General features: G+C 42.9%; 1 protein-coding gene across 2 annotated transcripts in view; it reads right to left on the bottom strand.

Moving 5' to 3' along the window:
• Nucleotides 1–18,150, bottom strand: part of LOC146352040 (oncostatin-M-specific receptor subunit beta-like) — a 55,614-nt gene that overhangs the window by 34,892 nt on the left and 2,572 nt on the right. The window contains exons 1-5 of one of the 2 annotated variants that reach the window (XM_084833101.1): nucleotides 11,901–11,937; nucleotides 9,733–9,810; nucleotides 9,090–9,259; nucleotides 7,773–7,932; nucleotides 4,914–5,186 (exon numbers count right to left, since the gene is read on the bottom strand). In XM_084833101.1, coding sequence (XP_084689227.1) covers nucleotides 4,914–5,186; nucleotides 7,773–7,932; nucleotides 9,090–9,259; nucleotides 9,733–9,805 — 676 coding nt within the window. In that variant the 5' untranslated portion in view covers nucleotides 9,806–9,810; nucleotides 11,901–11,937. Of the gene's footprint in view, nucleotides 1–4,913; nucleotides 5,187–7,772; nucleotides 7,933–9,089; nucleotides 9,260–9,732; nucleotides 9,811–11,900; nucleotides 11,938–18,150 lie in introns of those variants that run through there. The other variant, XM_084833100.1, reaches the window with a different exon arrangement.

Below are 18,150 nucleotides of genomic sequence, written 5' to 3'. Positions count from 1 at the left end.
AAATGGAAATACTTTTTCCACACAGTGCATGCTTAAACTATGGCATATATTCATCCAAGATGTGGTAGTCACCAATTTAGATGGCTTCAAAAGGGGATGAGATAAATTCATGGAGGAGAAGGCTAACAATGGCCACTAGTCACAATGACTATGTGCTACTTCCAGGTTTAGAGGCAGTATGGGTAGAATCCAACTAAAGTCCTACTTAGAGTAGACTCACTGAAATGAATGGGACTTAAGTTAGTCATGACTAACAAGTCCCATTCATTTCAATGGGTCCACTCTAAGCAGGACTTTAGTTGGATTCTACACTATGTTTCTGAATACCAATTACTTTAGAACAACAGCAGAAGAGGACTCATGACCTCATGTCCTGCTTATGGCCTTCCCAGAGGCACCAGTTTGGCAGCTGCAGGAAACAAAACACTGGGCAACTAAACAGACCTTTGGTTTGATCCAGCAAGAAATTTAATAGGCAAGGGGCACCGCTCAGCAGTAGACCACATGGCTTTCATGCACATGCTTCCAGGATGAAACCCTGGCATTTTAATTTAAATTAAAATGCTCTAAACTAAATGAGATCATTGGTCTATCTAGCCCAGTATCACTTATTCTGATTGGTAATGGCTCTCCAAGGACTCTTGCTACCAAATTTCAGAGCCATTGGAGAGCCATTACCAATCAGAATAAGTGATACTGGGCTAGATGGACCAATGATCTCATTTAGTATAGGGCAGCTTTGTATGTTCAAAAACCACCAGATGGCATTCTGTTGCAACACTAAAGTTTCTGTGGCCTTTGTCTAGGATATATGGGAATTTAGTTTCTGATTGCAAATCATGTGAACATGTCCTGATCTCTATACCGAACATGAATGCAACCAGGAGCGCTATTTTTCGAGAAAATTCCCAAATGTGCAATTGCATTTAAAAAATGCGTATTTGTGACTTCCGGTCAGAGCCAATGTCGCCCTGGCAGCATTCTGCAGAGCCTCTGCGGGATGCTATCTCAAACAGCTTTTAAAACTTTGAAAAACCTTTTCATCTTCCCCTGGAATAAAAAGGGGAGGCAAGAGCAGCATTCTGGATGAAGTCTTGCAAGAATAGCTTTCTTTGTGAAGTAGCAAAGGGGCTGGGCTCCGGGGCTAGCCTGCCAGAGCTTAATCATTGCTCAAAGTTGTTTTGAAACTCCTATCTAATTAGGAGAAATCAGAGCTGACGTGCTCCAATGCAGTTTATGGATTAAGAAAAACCAACAATATTTGAGGACCCGCAAGATCTGTTTGAAGAGAAGGATGGCTACATCAAGGAGAAAAAAAGGAGCAGGATCTCCACCTACCCCCCCATACCTCCCGTGGCAAAGGCTTTGAGAAGCGAAAATACAGAGGAGTTATTTGCTCTGATAAAAACTTTGTCCTTGCAATTTGCTGAACAGGCTAAGAGGCTGGATACAATTCAAAATTCCATCACCGCCCTGCAAGGGGCTGTGAACTTAATTAACACTTCTTGGCAAAAAATGGAGGTGAAGGTTAACGAGCTGCAAGATCAAGTGGCAGCGAACAAGACTGCATCACAAGTTTTTTACAACAATTTTTCTGCCAGAATCTCCCAACTTGAGGCTCTCACGCGCAGGGCAAATGTACGAATTATTTGGTATTAAAGATCTACCTACTGATGTAAATTTGTCAACTTTTGTAGATAAGCTTCTGCAGGAGATACTCCCTGTGTCATCTGATTATTTACTTGATATTGAGCAGGCATTCCGTGTGCCAAATGACAAAGGGACTGGTTATACGATTATAGTCCAATTTGCAAGAATTGCCACAAAAAATTATATCCTGTGTCTGGCAAGAGGGGGCAGAAGTCTTGTGTGGGGAAAAACAAGAAAAAGTCACGTTGTTTACGGATTACACCGTAATTGCTGATAAAAGAAGGCAATTTACCAAGGCGAAAAACCTGGCAAAACAAATGAACTTACAATATCATTTAAAATATCCTCCTACATTTTGCATTTTTTCTGAAGGTCAGATGAAGAAGTTTCTAAATCACGAAATGGCAGAGGCATGGCTAATTGGAAAAACACGTGAGACTTCTGTTCCAGCCCCATGAACTGGAATTTATAAACATGTTTTGTCAATTGGCTATGTTTAGTCTGTAAGATCCAGGCTAGGCCAGAGATAATTGCTCATATATATTCGTCTTTTTTCTCTCATTTTTTTCTTTTTTTTCTTTTCTTTTAAATCCTTTCTCTTTAATTGGATATGATATACTGTACTTAAATTTACTGTTTGAGGGTGTATAGAAATGTGCACACTCATTTATATATCTAGTACAAAATACATTAGCGATTGTTGTAAGGTTGATTTATTAGTGACTTATTATTTATCCTTTCTAATTTCCTTCCTTTTTATTATTATTACTATCATTATTAAGAGACTGGTTAGTAATATTTTAGGCTGGTTAAATTGTTAAGCTCTACTATTATATGTTAACTGAAGGGAAATATATGGTTATTGGAAATGAATTGTAGGCCTGCTTCCTTGCTTTAAGACTGATGATATGACATTGAAATGTAAGGTTGATTATCTATGCTGTACTGAATTGTAATATTGCCAATGTTATACGTATAATTTTTAAGTAGAATGGTATTTGAAGTTTGTGTGTAATGGAGTTTAAATTTAATCCTTTAAAGTAACTTTTTAATATTTTTTCATTTTCTTTCTTGCTTCCTTCTTCCGTTTTCTTTTTTCATTTTTTTCTCTTTTTCATTATTGCTGTGTCCTCCTAAGAATACTGTATTGTTGGGAAACTGTAGATACTGATTAGTTTGTTGGTACTGTTTATTTCATTTATAAAGATAAAAATAGAATAAAAACTATTTTTTTAAAAATTGTATTTGTAAAAAAGAAAAAAAAAGTTTTTCAGACTTTTTGGTCAACAAGGAAAAGTGCACCTTTTTGAAAAATACACACAGAACCTTTTCCCATTCAGAATGTACACTTTCCCCATGCTAACAAGCTGAAAAACAGATTGAAAATGGGAGCAAGCTAAAATGAATTTCAGAATGAAGTTTGGAGAATTCAGCTGGAAAATTCTTCCACCCCTACCTTTGTTATCATGAGGTAACATGATAACCCAGGATTATGTTATCTGTACATGGATTGTACATAAACTCTTTGTAAAGATTGCAGTTCCCACCACTTATACCAGTATAAGGCTGTGAGAATGATGTTTTATTTCTGTGGGTATTTTAACTTTGCAAGAGAGAGGAGGCGCTTCTAATTCATTTGATGTGATTTTCTTTTCCATTTCTGCTGCCTATTTCACTCTGCCTATTGCTACAGCTAGCCTGGGCGAGTTGTAGATGTTGATTTATGTGACCGCCCACCTTTCTACTTAGAAGAGTAGTGGTCAAGGCAGCTAACAGCATTCAGCAAACAATAAAATGATCATGATCATCAATAATGAAACGATTAAGGGAGCAATCCTTTGGCCCCTATACAGCATCTGAGGGGCCATAGGATATTTCAGATTCCCCAATCCAAAGCCAAGGACAGTGCTCCAACCTCAGAGGGGGGAATCAGAGCTCTCTCTCTCACACACACACATGCGCATGCACACACACACGCATGCAGCTGGCATGGAAAGGACTGTGCCGGCTGTTCCCTGAGATTGGGAACTCAACCTTGGAGGACAAGGAAAGGGAGCGTTCTGGTGGGCAGGGAGGGGAGGAGACTTGAGAGGCCAGATATGAGCTATCCTGAGGTCTCTCTAGCCTCCTTCCCGCTGCCCTCCAAAGCACCCACCTAGACGAGCAAAAAAGCCCACCCAGCAAAAAAATGCATCACCTCCACCACTCCTCCTGCCCAGCATAGAATCATGGTCAGCCTCCATGTTTGGGGACTTATGATAATTGTGATAGGATTGCACGCTAAAACAATTACCTGTCACCCCCCAACCTGAAGAAAGAGAAATAGAAGTTAATTATCTTAACTAAGACTCAGTTTAAAATGCCAAGTTTAACTAAAAGCCTGTTGGCCATAACTCTCTTATCTGGTGGCAGAAGCTAAAAAGAGAATAGGTCAAATGATTTTCACAAGGGGGAGGGATGACTAAAGAAAGGCCCTCTTATGTATCCTAACTTAGAAAATGGACTCTCTGTTACATTTTAGGGTACGGGTAGGATGAAATGGGAGAAGTGGTACTTTAGGATAGGTGTCCCCAATGCAGTCACAAAGCTCTTCATTCCCTACATCCTTCAAAAGCATTGAAAAACGTTAGGGCACCAGGTTCTCTTTCTTTTTCCTAAACCTGCTGCTGATAAGCTGTTCACTGGGCATGAAGGGAAAGCAGGGCAATGGAGTAAAGGGCAGAGAAAGAGCGAGGCCAGAGGCTGGGAGTGGAGAGAAACAGCAAGATAGGCGTAACTGGGACAGAAAGAGAAAGAGCAAGGCCAAGGGCTAGGAAGGTAGAGAAAGAAGGCAGCTAGGGATGAGGAAGGGAGAGAAACAGCTAGAGGCTGGGAGTGGACAGATAAAGAGAGTAAAGGGGAAGTTGTGTGGATGGGAAAAGACTGGGTGGGCCAGGAAGGAACTCTTTCCATTTGCCCCTCCCTTCCAGCCTCTAGCCTAGCTATTTCTCCCCCCACCGCCACACGCACATCACTTCCTGACTAGCCACATCCTCCACTGAATCCATTTTGTGGTGGTGCCCACAGCAGTTTTTCAAATTCCCAAATGTCCCCACAGGTCCAAAAAGGGTGGGGACCCCTGCTTTAGGATATGAGTTCTGATCCAGATATTCTGAGTAAGTAAAACATAAAACACAAACATGAACCCAGCCTTTAAGAATAAAAGTTGTTCTCATCAACTTAATCCTTTCCCTCAACATAAAAACCAGGCATTTTCTGCTTACTGGTAACAAAAAGATATGTTCCATCATTGTCCACACTGTTAGAGAAACCACAAATCACACTGATGCCATTTGTACGCGAATGTGGAACATTTTCTTCAGTAAATGTTATTCTTCGTTGCCTTGTAGTGTCATCTTTGCTATGGTAGTTAAAAAAATAAGAAGTTACATGTTCGTTTTTCTTCGCGATGCAGCAAAAGGTGATGCTGGAACCTTCTTCGGCAACCTTCTCCATTGGGAAAATGTAACTCGTGCCATCAGAGAGGGCATCCAGGCCTGAGCGAGGTGACAGAAAACAGGATTCAATTCTCAGTGTTGTTTATTACATTCCACAGAGGTCTCTTGGGAGTTTGCTTGTATGGAATTCAAAGTACTTCACATGGATTCTCTAGCTGCAGTCCTTATAACAGGGGTGTCTTCCAGCCTGAGGGCCAAATTAAATTTCAGAGAAGCTCTCAGGGGCCGTATTCCAGTGGTGGCCAGGGCCAAAGGCAAAAGGAGCAGGGCCAAAGGTACAAGCATATTTTAGCTTACAGCTCTTACTGCCAGTACGAAGCCTTAAGTGAGGCATTCTGATGTTTTAGAATTGGGGGGGAGGGAACATGCAAAAGCTGGGAAACCACCAAACGATTGACAACCATGGGAAGGGGTCATCTGAGGAACCCTGGAAGACCAGTTTGGGATCTCAGGCAGGCCATATTTGGCCCACAGGCCTGGGGTTTAACACCTCTACTTTACAACACCTGTAAGTTAAGTCAGTACTCTCCCCCATATAGTGGATGGAGGAACTGAGAGACAGAGTGGCTTGCCTAACACCCTTTAGTGACTTCATGGCAGAGTGCAGATTTGAACAGGGGACTTTCTAGTTCATAGCTCAGTATGAACTAGAGCTAAGCACAGTCATTATGCTACATCAGTTTCCTGCTTAGTAACTTGCAGGGTTCACTTGAATCGTCTCATACATTTGTTTCACATGTGAGGGTACCGCACAGCACTCCTTCCCACAAACATGCGTGTCGGCCAGCCTTCCACCAGTTGCACATTTGGTGGGTACAGGAAGGGCTCTATGCGCATACCGACCCATGAGACTCCCTTCATGCGATAGAGAATCTAGACTAGACCAGACCAGTGTGTGTGGAAAAAACATACAGGCACCACACCGGATTTAAATCAGGAATGTTGAAGCCCTTGTCCAATCTGGTGCCCCATGTCTAATCCCCAAGACAGGTGCATGGGGCTACTAATCAGTAATAATAATTTCAAACAGTAGGAGAGAGACTGATCACAGATCTTCTCCATCATGTGGAATTTGACTCTCAGGCAGTAGGGATGGGAAAGACCTCTGCCTAAGAACTCAGAAAGCCACTGTCAGGTGAAGTAGACAGGGCTAGATAAACCAATGGTTTGACTAGGTATGAGTACTGATATATGAGAATTTTGGTTTTGCTTGCAAAGCACACGAGCAGGCCCCGTTCAAAGCCCTGAGCACGAGCATGTATCAGTGGAAAATCTTCACAAATGATCAAACACGTGCTTGCATTTGCCCCGTTCCTGATTCCCAAATTCAATTTGCACAAATTCCCTCAGTGCACTAAATCGGTCCCGCTTTAGTCTATAGAGGAAATTTGGGGAGACATGTGCAAATCTCACAGCCAATTGCTGCTCTATTTGTGCAAATCTCCTGTTCGCGCAGAGTGAGCAGTGATCACAAATGCGAAAGGGAATCAGGCACAAGATGAGCGGCTAGACAATGTTTGCACAATCCTAGCGATCCAGGCAATGGTTCGGAATGATGGGAGCTGTAGTCCAAAACCATCTAGAAGGTCACAGATTCTCCACCCCTGGTATAAGGCAACATTATTATAAATGTTATGTGCCATCACTACACTTTAAAATTATTTTATAGTGCCATGATGCTTTACAGAGCACAGCAGGTTACATCCCTGCCCCGAGGGGATTACAATCTGTCATTCAAGATGGGGCAACAACAGAGGGAAGGAGAGGCAGGGGTAAATAGGGAAAGAATATGCTTTATTTCAGTGACACCTATTTAGGCTCAGGATTCTGGTTTATGACAAAAGTTCCAGTGAAAAAGGAAGTTCCAGAAGGGATTTGAAGCAGGGAGAGGTGGCACCGGACTAGTGTCCTAGGAGGTTTATGCAATTACCTCCATGGAAGCTACTTCCTGCAACTTAACAGTGCAATCCTATGCACATATAGGCAGAAAAACATCCTACAAGCAGGGTGGTGGGAGTTGTAGGCCTTTTTCTGTCTATACATGCATAGGATTGCACTCTTCATTATTATTTTAAAGGCATCAAAAGGGAACACCAGATCATCCATAGACATAAAGCACCTGTCTTAATAAAACATTTGCTGGTTGACAGGGAATCTTGGAGAGGAAAACAGAATGAGGAGCCAATAGGTGGAATCCAGTTCAGTCCTTCCACGGATGGAATAGCTTCCATCAGTAGAACAGAGATTCCTCCTCCTTCCTGCAACACCTGCACCCTCAAAATCTGCTCTGGAGGGTAGGGGGACCCCCAGAGTTGATTTGGGGAGAGCACAGAGGTTGTCGGGGGGAAGAGAAAGTCCTGTCATGCAAGTGGAAGCCTGCTCGCACAATGCTTGGGTACCGCCCAATATCTGTGGGTTCTTACCATTTCACTAAAAAGTGTGCATTTTCATTCCACCAGAAAATATGTTATATTTCTAGCTCAGTTACTAAGCACAATAAACACTGGAAATGCTACATGTAATGTATTCCACTCTAATGTTGATACACTTCCTCCAGCATGGACTATGTTGTATTTCATGCTTTACGTTGACAATGTCTGCTTACTGTTGACAATATCTGCTTACCGTCCACAGTCTCCCAAGGACTCCAGTTACTCCAAGCTTCAGAAAATGTAACCATGCCCCTGATTCTTACTCCATGAGTCACGCACTCCAAGGGTACTTCAGAATACCAGCTCCATTTCAGAGGTCCATTTGCTTTATTGAGCAGTGTTGTATATTTCTCCTAAAAATACAAAAAGGAAAACTAGGGAATTGAAAAGGAAAAGAGAACAGTGGGTTCAGAGGATTTCACCTGATTCTATCCAAAGAGCGAAAACTAAAATAAGGAAGGGAGACTCAGAGCAGCTTCAAACTTGATAGCGATTGCAGACAGATGAGGATTCACATGTGCCACACAATTCTTGTTCCTTAACATCATCCTGTTTGAAATAAACTTTCAAATTGGTCCATTCAGATGGAAGGGAGAAGCTGCATTTTGGCTGTTGGAGCCATGCTGCAGGCTCACCCTCTCCCTCTTCCCCTGCTCTCATTCCCTTCCTCACTTTCTGGTTCACAAGAACCACAATTTGTTTTTACAAATGCCCAAGGCGCTCCTCCAGGTGCCTCTGCCATCTGAAGTAAGGCATGTAGCAATACCAGAGAGAAGGCCTTCTCTGTGGTGGCTCCTTGTTTATAAGCTCCTTCTCCAGAGAGGCTCATCTGGCACTCTCTCCACTATCTTTTAGACACCAGGAGCTGTTTCAAAACCGAAACATCTTCAAAACTCCTCTTGCACATGAAAGGAGGGGAGGGAGAGTTCACTTTAGACATCAGGCCAAACCATGTTTAAAGAAAATGACAGTGTCTCTGACAAACCAGAGTTACAGCCATTGACTACCTCCAGAGGCAGAAGTGAACTTCTGAAGCAGAATGCTAGTGGGGTGTGACCACAAATTGACCACAATTTGCCTGTTGGGAGCTCAAACCACTGTTCTAAATGACAGTAAGTGCAAACCATGCTTAGGAAGAATGTCTGAACTGAGATGAACTCATCTAATCATAATTTCAAGAGAAATATTACATCTTCAAAAACAGACGTGAAGACATGGAAGGAATAAAGTGTACCGAGGAAATACACACCTATGCACTTAAGGCAGTCTAAGGAATAGGCATTTTGATTAGACTGCATTAAGAATCTTGGCTTAAGAACCCAACAAAGAACAAGAGCTTTCTCCAGTCTGCATTCAGATATTTTGCTGTTTCTAACACGGGCTTAGAAATGCATCTTCAACTACAAGTAGAGAAGGGTATGCATATGTATACAAAACATCTGGCTTTGCTTTACCTTGACTCTGGAAATTACATAAATTAAAGAACCTTCTTTTTTAGAAAGATACTTACAGAGAGGACAATATTATTCTCTTCAGTTCTAAAGATTTGGATGTTAAAAACCATTTCTATTCCAGACAGATATGCTTTGGAATCATGAATAACATCCCATTCCAGTAATAGTTGCTGAAGAGGAAGGTTCATGGAAATATTAAGGTTTGTAAGTTGAAATACATGGTTACCTTAGAGAGAAAAGAATGGATAGTCAAAGGTGAAAAAATCAACCAGTTTAATACCTCATAATTTGTGAACCAGTTTTATATTTACACATAAATAGTTCTGCCAGCTTTGGCATAACATTGGACCTTATATTTACAGTTCTGTTTTTGCAGCATTTTATTTATTCATTTTCTACAATATTTTTTTTCACAGTTTTGTATTGTTTTTGTCTTATGCACTGCCTTGATCTATGCTTAAAGACAGCCTAAACATCATTTTATATTAAATAAATAAATAAATAAATAAATAAATAAAGTCTGATGGCCAAACTACACATGACGTTAATCACGTACGGCTTAGCTTTGAGTGCAAGATTTTTCTTTCACAAACAGCCATGATGGCCGGGGATGTTCCACACATCTGAAGGGCCCAGACTGGGGAAGGCAGATATATTTATATGTCCTACGTTTTTGGACATATGCATTCAAATGACTACCTTGAGTGTCAGGAACACCAAAACACAGCACTACACAGAGAACTCCCACCGGAAGTACCAAATTGTCCATCATTCTCTCTGAAAGAAACAAGCACCAACACAATAATACATTTCTTTTCCTTGAATCCTGTGCTTGGATACATTATCCAATATCTTCAGCAACCCCAGACTATTTTTTTCAAACAATGCTATAAAACAGACCTAAATAAAAGCAGATTGAAACAAGCAGTGGATGCTATCTAGGACAGGTGGGCAACCTCAGGCCCAGAGGACAAATCCAGACCTCCTGGGATTTCAATCCAGACATCCTGGGATTTCAATCCAACCCTCCATGGTTCCCCATATGGCTACGCTCCCTTTGTCTGGCCCCATCCCCTTTCTCCCAGCCAACAACCATTTCCGGCTTTTTTGCAGTTTTTTTCTCCATTCTAGAAGGTTGAAATGCCTCTCCTGAAGCTTAGTTACTGGGAGTAACAGCTTTAAGTTATAGGATTTGAGTAACAGAGGGTACTCTAGCACTTTCCTGTGGCCAGCCATTGGGCTGCTTTGCACGTAATGATAAGCCAGGATTCTTCACATTTACATTATGCACTTCTGTGTGCTGCTCAATTGCTCCTACATGCCTCTTCCTACCAGCAGGAATCAAATAAGTCAGGAATCATAAGCCAAGAACAAACTCTGGGTTCAGATTCTGGCTGAGTAGGCGAGCAACAAACAAGGAACCCCAGTTTGGACAGAACACGAAGTTTTTGCTTGCTGGTGACTTCCTAGTTAGTTTAGCCACTCCCACTTGCAGGAGGAGACAAGCAAAAGTGATCAGGCAGTGTGCATGAGTGTGCTTGCTTGTTACCAATTAGCCAGAATTCTTCAGTATGGCCAAGTTCGTTGTGTGTGAACTGTGCTGCTTTAGGGGAAATCAATAGCACTGGGAAAGAGAAGCTTGTCCACTAGTACTGATTTTCATTTTCATTTTGAAACTCCAGATTTCTCAAGAGCAGATAGTCAAGCAGAGAGCTTCATGGCTAAGTCAGTACTGGAACCTGGGTCTCCCCAGACTTCACCCAACACTTTAGCCTCTGTACTGCACTGGCTCTCTGTATAGCATTATTACACTAACAATGGAATGATAAATACAAGTACATAACACTTTAGGGAAACAGCAAGATATCCTCTTCCTAGATACTGTAAGACCGTTTTGCAAGTTCAGGCATAATCCTGTGATGCCAATGGCAAAACCACGCCTATGTAACTACTGACATTATCCACTTGGCATGCGATATTGTATCCTTGCTCTGTATGACCCAGAATGACTACTTAAAGTGTAATGTAATTATGTAACTTTCCCTATAAGGATATCAGTCCAGTTCAGATGTTTGGAAATAAAAAAACACTGTGATGTAGTACAGGGTAGGCAACTTTTGGTGCTCTGTAGCCACTCTAGACACCGTTTTATTTTATTTTTTATTTTGGCACCATGAGGGGAGGGGGGAGGTATGGCCCATGAAGGGGGATGCCCCCCATATCTCCCAAAGTTGCTTACTTCTGGGATAATGGCTAGAGTATAAAACAAGATCAGAGGGACCTGGGTTCAAATTGCTACTCAGCCATGAACCTCATTGCTCAGTATATCTCAGCTCAAGCCACCTCATGGAGTTGTTGTGAAAATAAAGCGGGAAAAGCCTATCTACACTGTCTTGAGCAGGAAGCATGGACAGATATGGCATTGAGAAAGAACATTTCCAGTTTGTCTTTATTTACTTACAAGAAGTTTCTATTTGCACCAGTTTCTGACATTTCTACCAAAGATGGAAACATATGTTTATAACTGTTAAGCAATTTCCTTGCCTTTATTGCCACTGCACAGACTTATAACAGCTGCTGTTGCAATTACATCACGGCACACATTTCTTAAGAATTTCGATACAGAAAGAGAGTTAAGAAGTCACATAAGAAGTCACATAGCTCTTTGCGTACGCAGCTCACAGTCCATCTGTGTATAGTCTACTGGCATACAACCAGGGATTGTGTGAATCAGCACATCTGGGTGGCCCAGCCAAGACAGTCCAACTTAACATGGCCATATACCCATTCAGGTAACCTTCACACAGCAGTTCTCCCTACCAAGATCCAAAACAATCATCCTGCAACATACAAACATACATACATACAGGTGCTGTTTTCTCATGTCACGTTCCTTTGCCTTCCCCAAGCATTTGAATAGTTTCTGCCACTTGTACAGAATGAACTCTTAGCATCTGCCTTTCCAGGATGCAGAATTCTGTCTGACTTGTGGCAACCAAGCTGAAGCATGAACAAGCGAATACATGAGTTGCTCAGCTGAATGAAGCCGTACCCAGCAGACTATGCAGAATCATGCAGGCTATGAAATATGCAAGGTGTTGACAGCTGGTGCACAACTCAGCCCTAGCAGCATGTTTGGCTGCTGGGACTGAGATACGCCCCACTCTGGCAAGCCTACCAAACCTGCATAACTCTGCAAGCTTCTTGTGCCAATGACCTTAGCAAATAAAGTCTTGACTGACATTTCAGAGACTGACATTTCTCGATTTGGATTTTCAAGGAAGGAACAGGACAGAAAACTGCTATGGATTTATACCTTTGTAATGTTTCAATGGCCATTTAAAATGAGTGGAATGAACAGAAGGTCCTGGGAAGTTTGCAAGGTTTATGTTTCATGCTAGACATACAAGGATGTAAAGAGCCAAGATAGATGTTACATGGGAGGAACATGCAGCTGTCTCATAACATCTTTCTACTTCGGCAGTGGCTCTCCAGGGATAAAGGGAGAGATCCTCTGCAGTCTTTCTATGACTACTTCAGGTCTTTCAATTAGAGCAAGGGTGGCAACTGGTGGCCCTCCAGATGTTTTGGCTTACAGCTCTATAATTCCTCACCATTGGCTATGCTGGCTAGGACTGATGGGAGTTGTAGGCCAAACATCTGGCAGGGGCTACAGGTTGCCAACCCCTGAATTAGAGAAGCCAAGGATCCTATCTAGCATGGGATCTACAGATGCAAAGGAAATACTCTGTTTCTGAGCTCCAGCCCATCGCATCCTTTGACTTCTCACAGAAACCACTAGGGTTGCAGACGGTGCCCTGCCACTGTGACTTTAATGCGTGCAGGAATAAAGAGAGTTAAGTTTCTCCCATCATTTTTATCGCCATGCCAGAAAAAAACATTCACTGCTAAATTTCTGCATGTCAGACTGCTGCTTGGGGGAAAGCAACTGAATGGAGAGAGAGAGGAAACAAAGCATAAAATACATGTCTTTCGGAAAATAAAGGAATACATCAGGACAGCTCAAGAAATCATCAAGTGTCAAAACAGATGTGACACAAGTGGATTCGTGAACAATGCTATGGCTGCTAGTCAGTGGCTAGCTGGCCATAGAATATCTGGTTTGCCGGGAGCCAACCTCAGAGCCTGCGCTTCGAGGTCGGTTCCCACAGAACCAACCTCCCCCCACTTCCGCACTGCCTCAGAGGCAGTGCGGAACAGCCCCGTGCTTCGCACTCTCAAGAGGAGCACAGAGTGGCCAAAATGGGACATTCCCAGAGGGCATTCCGGGGCGGGGAGGGCAGAAATGCCGGTATGACACATCCTATGTGTCGTACAGCAACCTTCCCCCTCGCTCTACCCCCCACCCCATAGCTAGACAGTGCAATTGGCTGTCTAGCTGAAAATGTAGAGCAGGAGAAATATGGAGGGAACGATCCCCTCTGTGCTTCTTCTGCCCTGCATTGGATAAGCCATCGTCTCCAAGTTTGGAGGTGGCCACCTATCTGAATAGGATTGTGCCCTAGATCTCCTAACTTAAAAAAGAGAGAGAGCTTTATTTCAAAGCAACCAGTTTTGACTAGGGAAGTGGCTCTGGGGGAGAGGGTGTTTAACTCTTCTCCTTGGGCTGTTGTTCCGGTCTAAATCCACCTCTTTGAAAGTCCTATTTGCCCCACTGGGGAAAAAGACAGGGATGCTACAGGTACATTTCCCCCCTCCCGCTGCCAGGTTAATAGCAGAATTGAGCAAACAGTATGGAGAAGGTACCCACCCGACAGCACCAGGGACTGCTTCGATCAACATCTGAGACAACCCACCAAATAATATATTTGTCAAAGCAAGAAAAGAAACCCCTTTTATTTATTTAAGCCTCCTTCTACCTGGTACCCTCCAGGTTATATGGAATACAACTCCCATCATCCCCAGCCAGCATGGCTAGGGGTGATGAGAGTTGTGATCCTACCAACCTGGAGAACACCACAATGGAGAAGGCTGGCTTATTTTATTTTAAAAGCTTACATCCTACCTATTTCCCTGAGCGAGAATTCAAGGTGATAAACAGATAAAATGCGAAATATTTAAAACAATTTTAAAGACCCAAGTCAGTAAACATTGGTAACAGTTTGCAAGAACAGCAGCTAAGCATAAAATCAAAAACAGCAACATACCTCGTCTCTGTTAACTCTCTCTCAAATGCTCCTCCTTATTCTCTTTTTGTTGCCCTGTTGAGGCCTGCTTTTTATTTCCTGTTTTTCCTTGTTTCTTGCCCGCCCCACTCAGGACAAAATGTTACTGTTGGTTGTTGTTGATCTCATATGTTGCTCGCATTGTGAAGATAATAGACCCAATGCCAGTAAGGAAGTGCCAAGAAATGAATATATGGCAGGAAAGGTTCCACTGAGGAATAGCAGATTATGAGAAAGAAAATGGGATGTTTCACTAATGAAAGTTCTTGTGATTTTTTTTTTTTTTAATACTTCCCCTGATCCAAAGGATGTAACATAGGAAGCTGTCAGGAAACTCCCCCAACCTGGCCATCCAGCTTAGTATTGTCTATCTACACCAGCCTTTGCCAACTGAGTGCCCTCCAGGTAAGTGGACTGAAACTCCCATAATTCCTAGCGAGCACGGCTGATCTACACTGACTGGGTTTTAGTGTTTTGCAGCCCTACTCAGACACTACTCAATTCTGGTACTCAAAACAAATTCCTGGGCTCAGAGTTCTTTAATTCTAAATGTATGTCTTTTTCACCAGGCTCTATTTGGTGTATCTCTAGTATAAAAAGAAGTAAGTAGAACCCACCCTTGCTTTAAAATACAAACAAAAAGGTAGCAAGATCCATTGTGCATCCCCTTTATAATGGAAGGTATGGCCCAAAGTTTATAGCCGCAAACTGTGGCCCAGTGACCCCTCTTGCAGTGTGGGACTCCTGATTTAGAAGTGCTCTGCTTGATCAGATCAGAAGTCTGTTTTGTCCAGCGTTGTTTCTAACATCAGCCAGCCAGACGTTTCTGGAAAGTTTACACACGCTTTGTTCTAACTTTAAAGCTGCCCACATGGGTAGTTGTGTATGGGATCGCAGACCAAACTATAGATCTCCAGCATCACATCTGTTTGGGGGGCTTCACAAAGCAGGGCAGGGAGGTAATGGCCATCCAGTGTTGTTTGTCCTCTGGTCTTTAACAGTCCAGGCAGGCAGAAATCTAACAGGTGAAACTCAAAGCTGTCCTTACCCCATGTCTCCAGCAGTGGTATAGTTATAAATTTTGAAGCGCTCATGACGACAGTCCCCATAGCCACATCCCCAAGGAGAGTCCAAAAAATCAGGCAGCAGCGTTGATCCATATCAACAAACACTATACTGTTGCTGGGGAAATCCATTTCCACACCAGCTTCTCGGAGGATTACATCTAAGCTCAGACGGGACAAGGAAGTCTGAGAAGGGTGGCAGGAAAGGCTGGCAATCATTCCAGGCATGCAGTGTCTGCAGGAAAGGGCAAGGGGGTGCAGTCCCCCCCCCCAAAGTCACACGCTCCAGATTCCCAGCTTTCATTAAAAAAAAAAACAAGTCTCTAGCCCTTGTAGAACTCGGGATATGAGGCAAAATGTACAGCCAGTATTCCACCCATTCGTTTTGTGAGAAACTAGCCTGCTCCTGTCCTTCAGTGTTTCTAGCCAGTGAAGGAAGTCATAGCAATGGTTAACAGATCCACTATCTGTTTGTGTTAACCCTTTTGGATACGTTAAGACCTTTTGGAGTCTTCCCTGTTAGAAAGTAATTGCAGCCTCATAAAAAAACAATTTAGGGCGCAATTCTAAGCATGTTTAGACAGAGAAAAGGCCTACAACTCCCAGCATTCCCCAGCCAGCATTCTCTGTCTCAACATGCATAGGATTGTGCCCTTAGAAAACCAGGAGTTTAGCTGAATTTGGACAGTAGTGCGTCTAGCAAAGAACAAAAGATAGCAGTAAAGACAGGAGTCCATGATCTTTCTAACTCAGGTCTTGTTAACAGTTTTTCTTTCTGAGTTTATAAACATTAAAAAATTACCCTGACAATGTGTGCAGATAAAGTTCATCCCTATTATACCCATATTGCAGGACGTAGGGTTGTGGCTGAGAAAGTGTGGGCTACACCAGTCCTGCAAAGTTGCCCAGTGTTGTTATTCTTGGAGGGTGGGGTAGGGGGTTAGAGTAGTGTATGACAACTCTGCAGTGTAATCCAGTGTTGTTATCCCATCTCCTGGTGTGTTGGTGTTTCAGGGAAATGCAGATGGGACTATAAAGTTGATTGTAGCAGCAGCAGTGCAACTTATTAAAGGCTAGAGGGGGTTGTTCGTGTGTATATAACTTTAAGAGAACCTGTCATTTTTAGCTCTTGCTAGAGCCCAAGCAGAACCTCTTCCCCATCTCTCTCTTAGTGCTGGCCTTGTTCCTCAAAAATTAGTGTCTTCTCATGTACTGTAGTAATAAATAACCCTATTGCAGAGGTTATTGTGTGAATCTGAGGGTTGCTTACAGAGCAGAGCCTAGGAGTGGATTACAAGGTGAGCAGGTCATACATACACCACACACACACACACATACACACACACAATATTAAGCATGTCCTTCACTCTTGTAATGTCCATTGACTCAAGGGCCGTTACAGGGGTAAAAGGAGTCAGGGAAAGAATTGAGGGTTTCAGCTCCAGGTGCAGACATTGTTCAGACACCAGATTTACCCACTGAATAACAATAGAGGGGTAGACTTGGTATATAAATTTCTCAGAGGCCTAGTCCACCTATCTTGATAGACGTGGCTCCCAGGCCTTGTCTCTGCTAAGTCACCAGATCTACCATAATTGTGGACCTATTTCTGATACTATCAGGGCTTCTTTTTTTAAATGTGCAATCATACACAAAATGTGCAGTTCCAGGAAAAATATGTAATTCCAAAACAAAATTGCTGCAGTTCAAAATTCAAGCCATCCAAAACTTGTATTGTTAGCTGGTATAAAAAGTGCCTGATAACAATGTGAAAAGCAAAGTGAATAGTCCAGGCTCCTTTAGCTGTGAGAGCCAGTGTGGTATAGTGGTCAGACTGTTGGACTGGGAGCTGGAAGATCCAGGTTCTAGTCCCCACTTGGCCATGGAAGCTCACTGGGTGACTTTGGGCCAGTCACTGACTCTCAACCCAACCTACCTCACAGAGTTGTTGTTGTGAGGATAAAATGGAGAGGAGGAGGATAATGTAAGCCACCTTGGGTTCCTTGCAAGAGGGAAAAGGTGGGATATAAATGCAATAAACAAACAAACAAACAAACCCTGATCAAGCATACCCATTTCTCCTCCCACTGCTAAAGACACTCCCCACAGACTTGATTGCTGCTTTGTAGAGCTGCCTTCCCTAAACTGGTGGCCTCCAGATTATTTGAGGGGCACCAGCCAAATGTCCAATGGTCAGGAATCCTGGGAGTTGTAGTCCAAAACATATGGAGGGCACCAGGTTGGGGAAGGCTGCTCTACAGAGGGTTCACCAATGTTTCTATGTCAAAGGAAATCATTCCAGGCATGTCATGTGAAGTTGTCAATGCTATGTTAAGGGCAGTGATGCCATAAAATATCAGATACTGTGTTTGTGCATTTGGGTATTTTCCTCTTGTTCCTAGGGGATTGTGGGGAGAGGTGTTATCCTGCTCTCCAAATAAAATTTTGTTGGAGTTCATGATGCTTCTTGAATATAGCAGCCTTCTGGATTAGTGCTGTTCAGTTCCCAGGATCTTCTAGAATCACAGAATAGTAGGGTTGGAAGGGGCCTCTTACAAGGCCATCGAGTCCAACCCCCTGCTCAGTCCAGGAATCCAAGTCAGAGCATCCCTGACAGATGGCTGTCCAGCTTCATCTTGAATGCCTCCAGTGTGGGAGAGCCCACTACCTCCAGAGGGAATTGGTTCCATTGTCATATTGCTCTAACAGTCAGGACGTTTGTCCTGATGTTCAGACGGAATCTAGCATCCTGTCACTTGAGCCTGTTATTCCGTGTCCTGCACTCTGGGATGATCGAGAAGAGATCCTGGCCTTCCTCTCTGGGACAACCTTTCAAGTACTTGAAGACTGCTATCATACCTCCCCTC

This window comes from Heloderma suspectum, chromosome 2, assembly GCF_057233095.1.
Source record: "Heloderma suspectum isolate Gila_16-S chromosome 2, 16-S_ref, whole genome shotgun sequence".
Taxonomy (NCBI): Eukaryota; Metazoa; Chordata; class Lepidosauria; order Squamata; family Helodermatidae; genus Heloderma; species Heloderma suspectum.
Note: the sequence above shows the minus strand (reverse complement) of the source record. Positions and strands in the feature narration are given on the sequence as shown.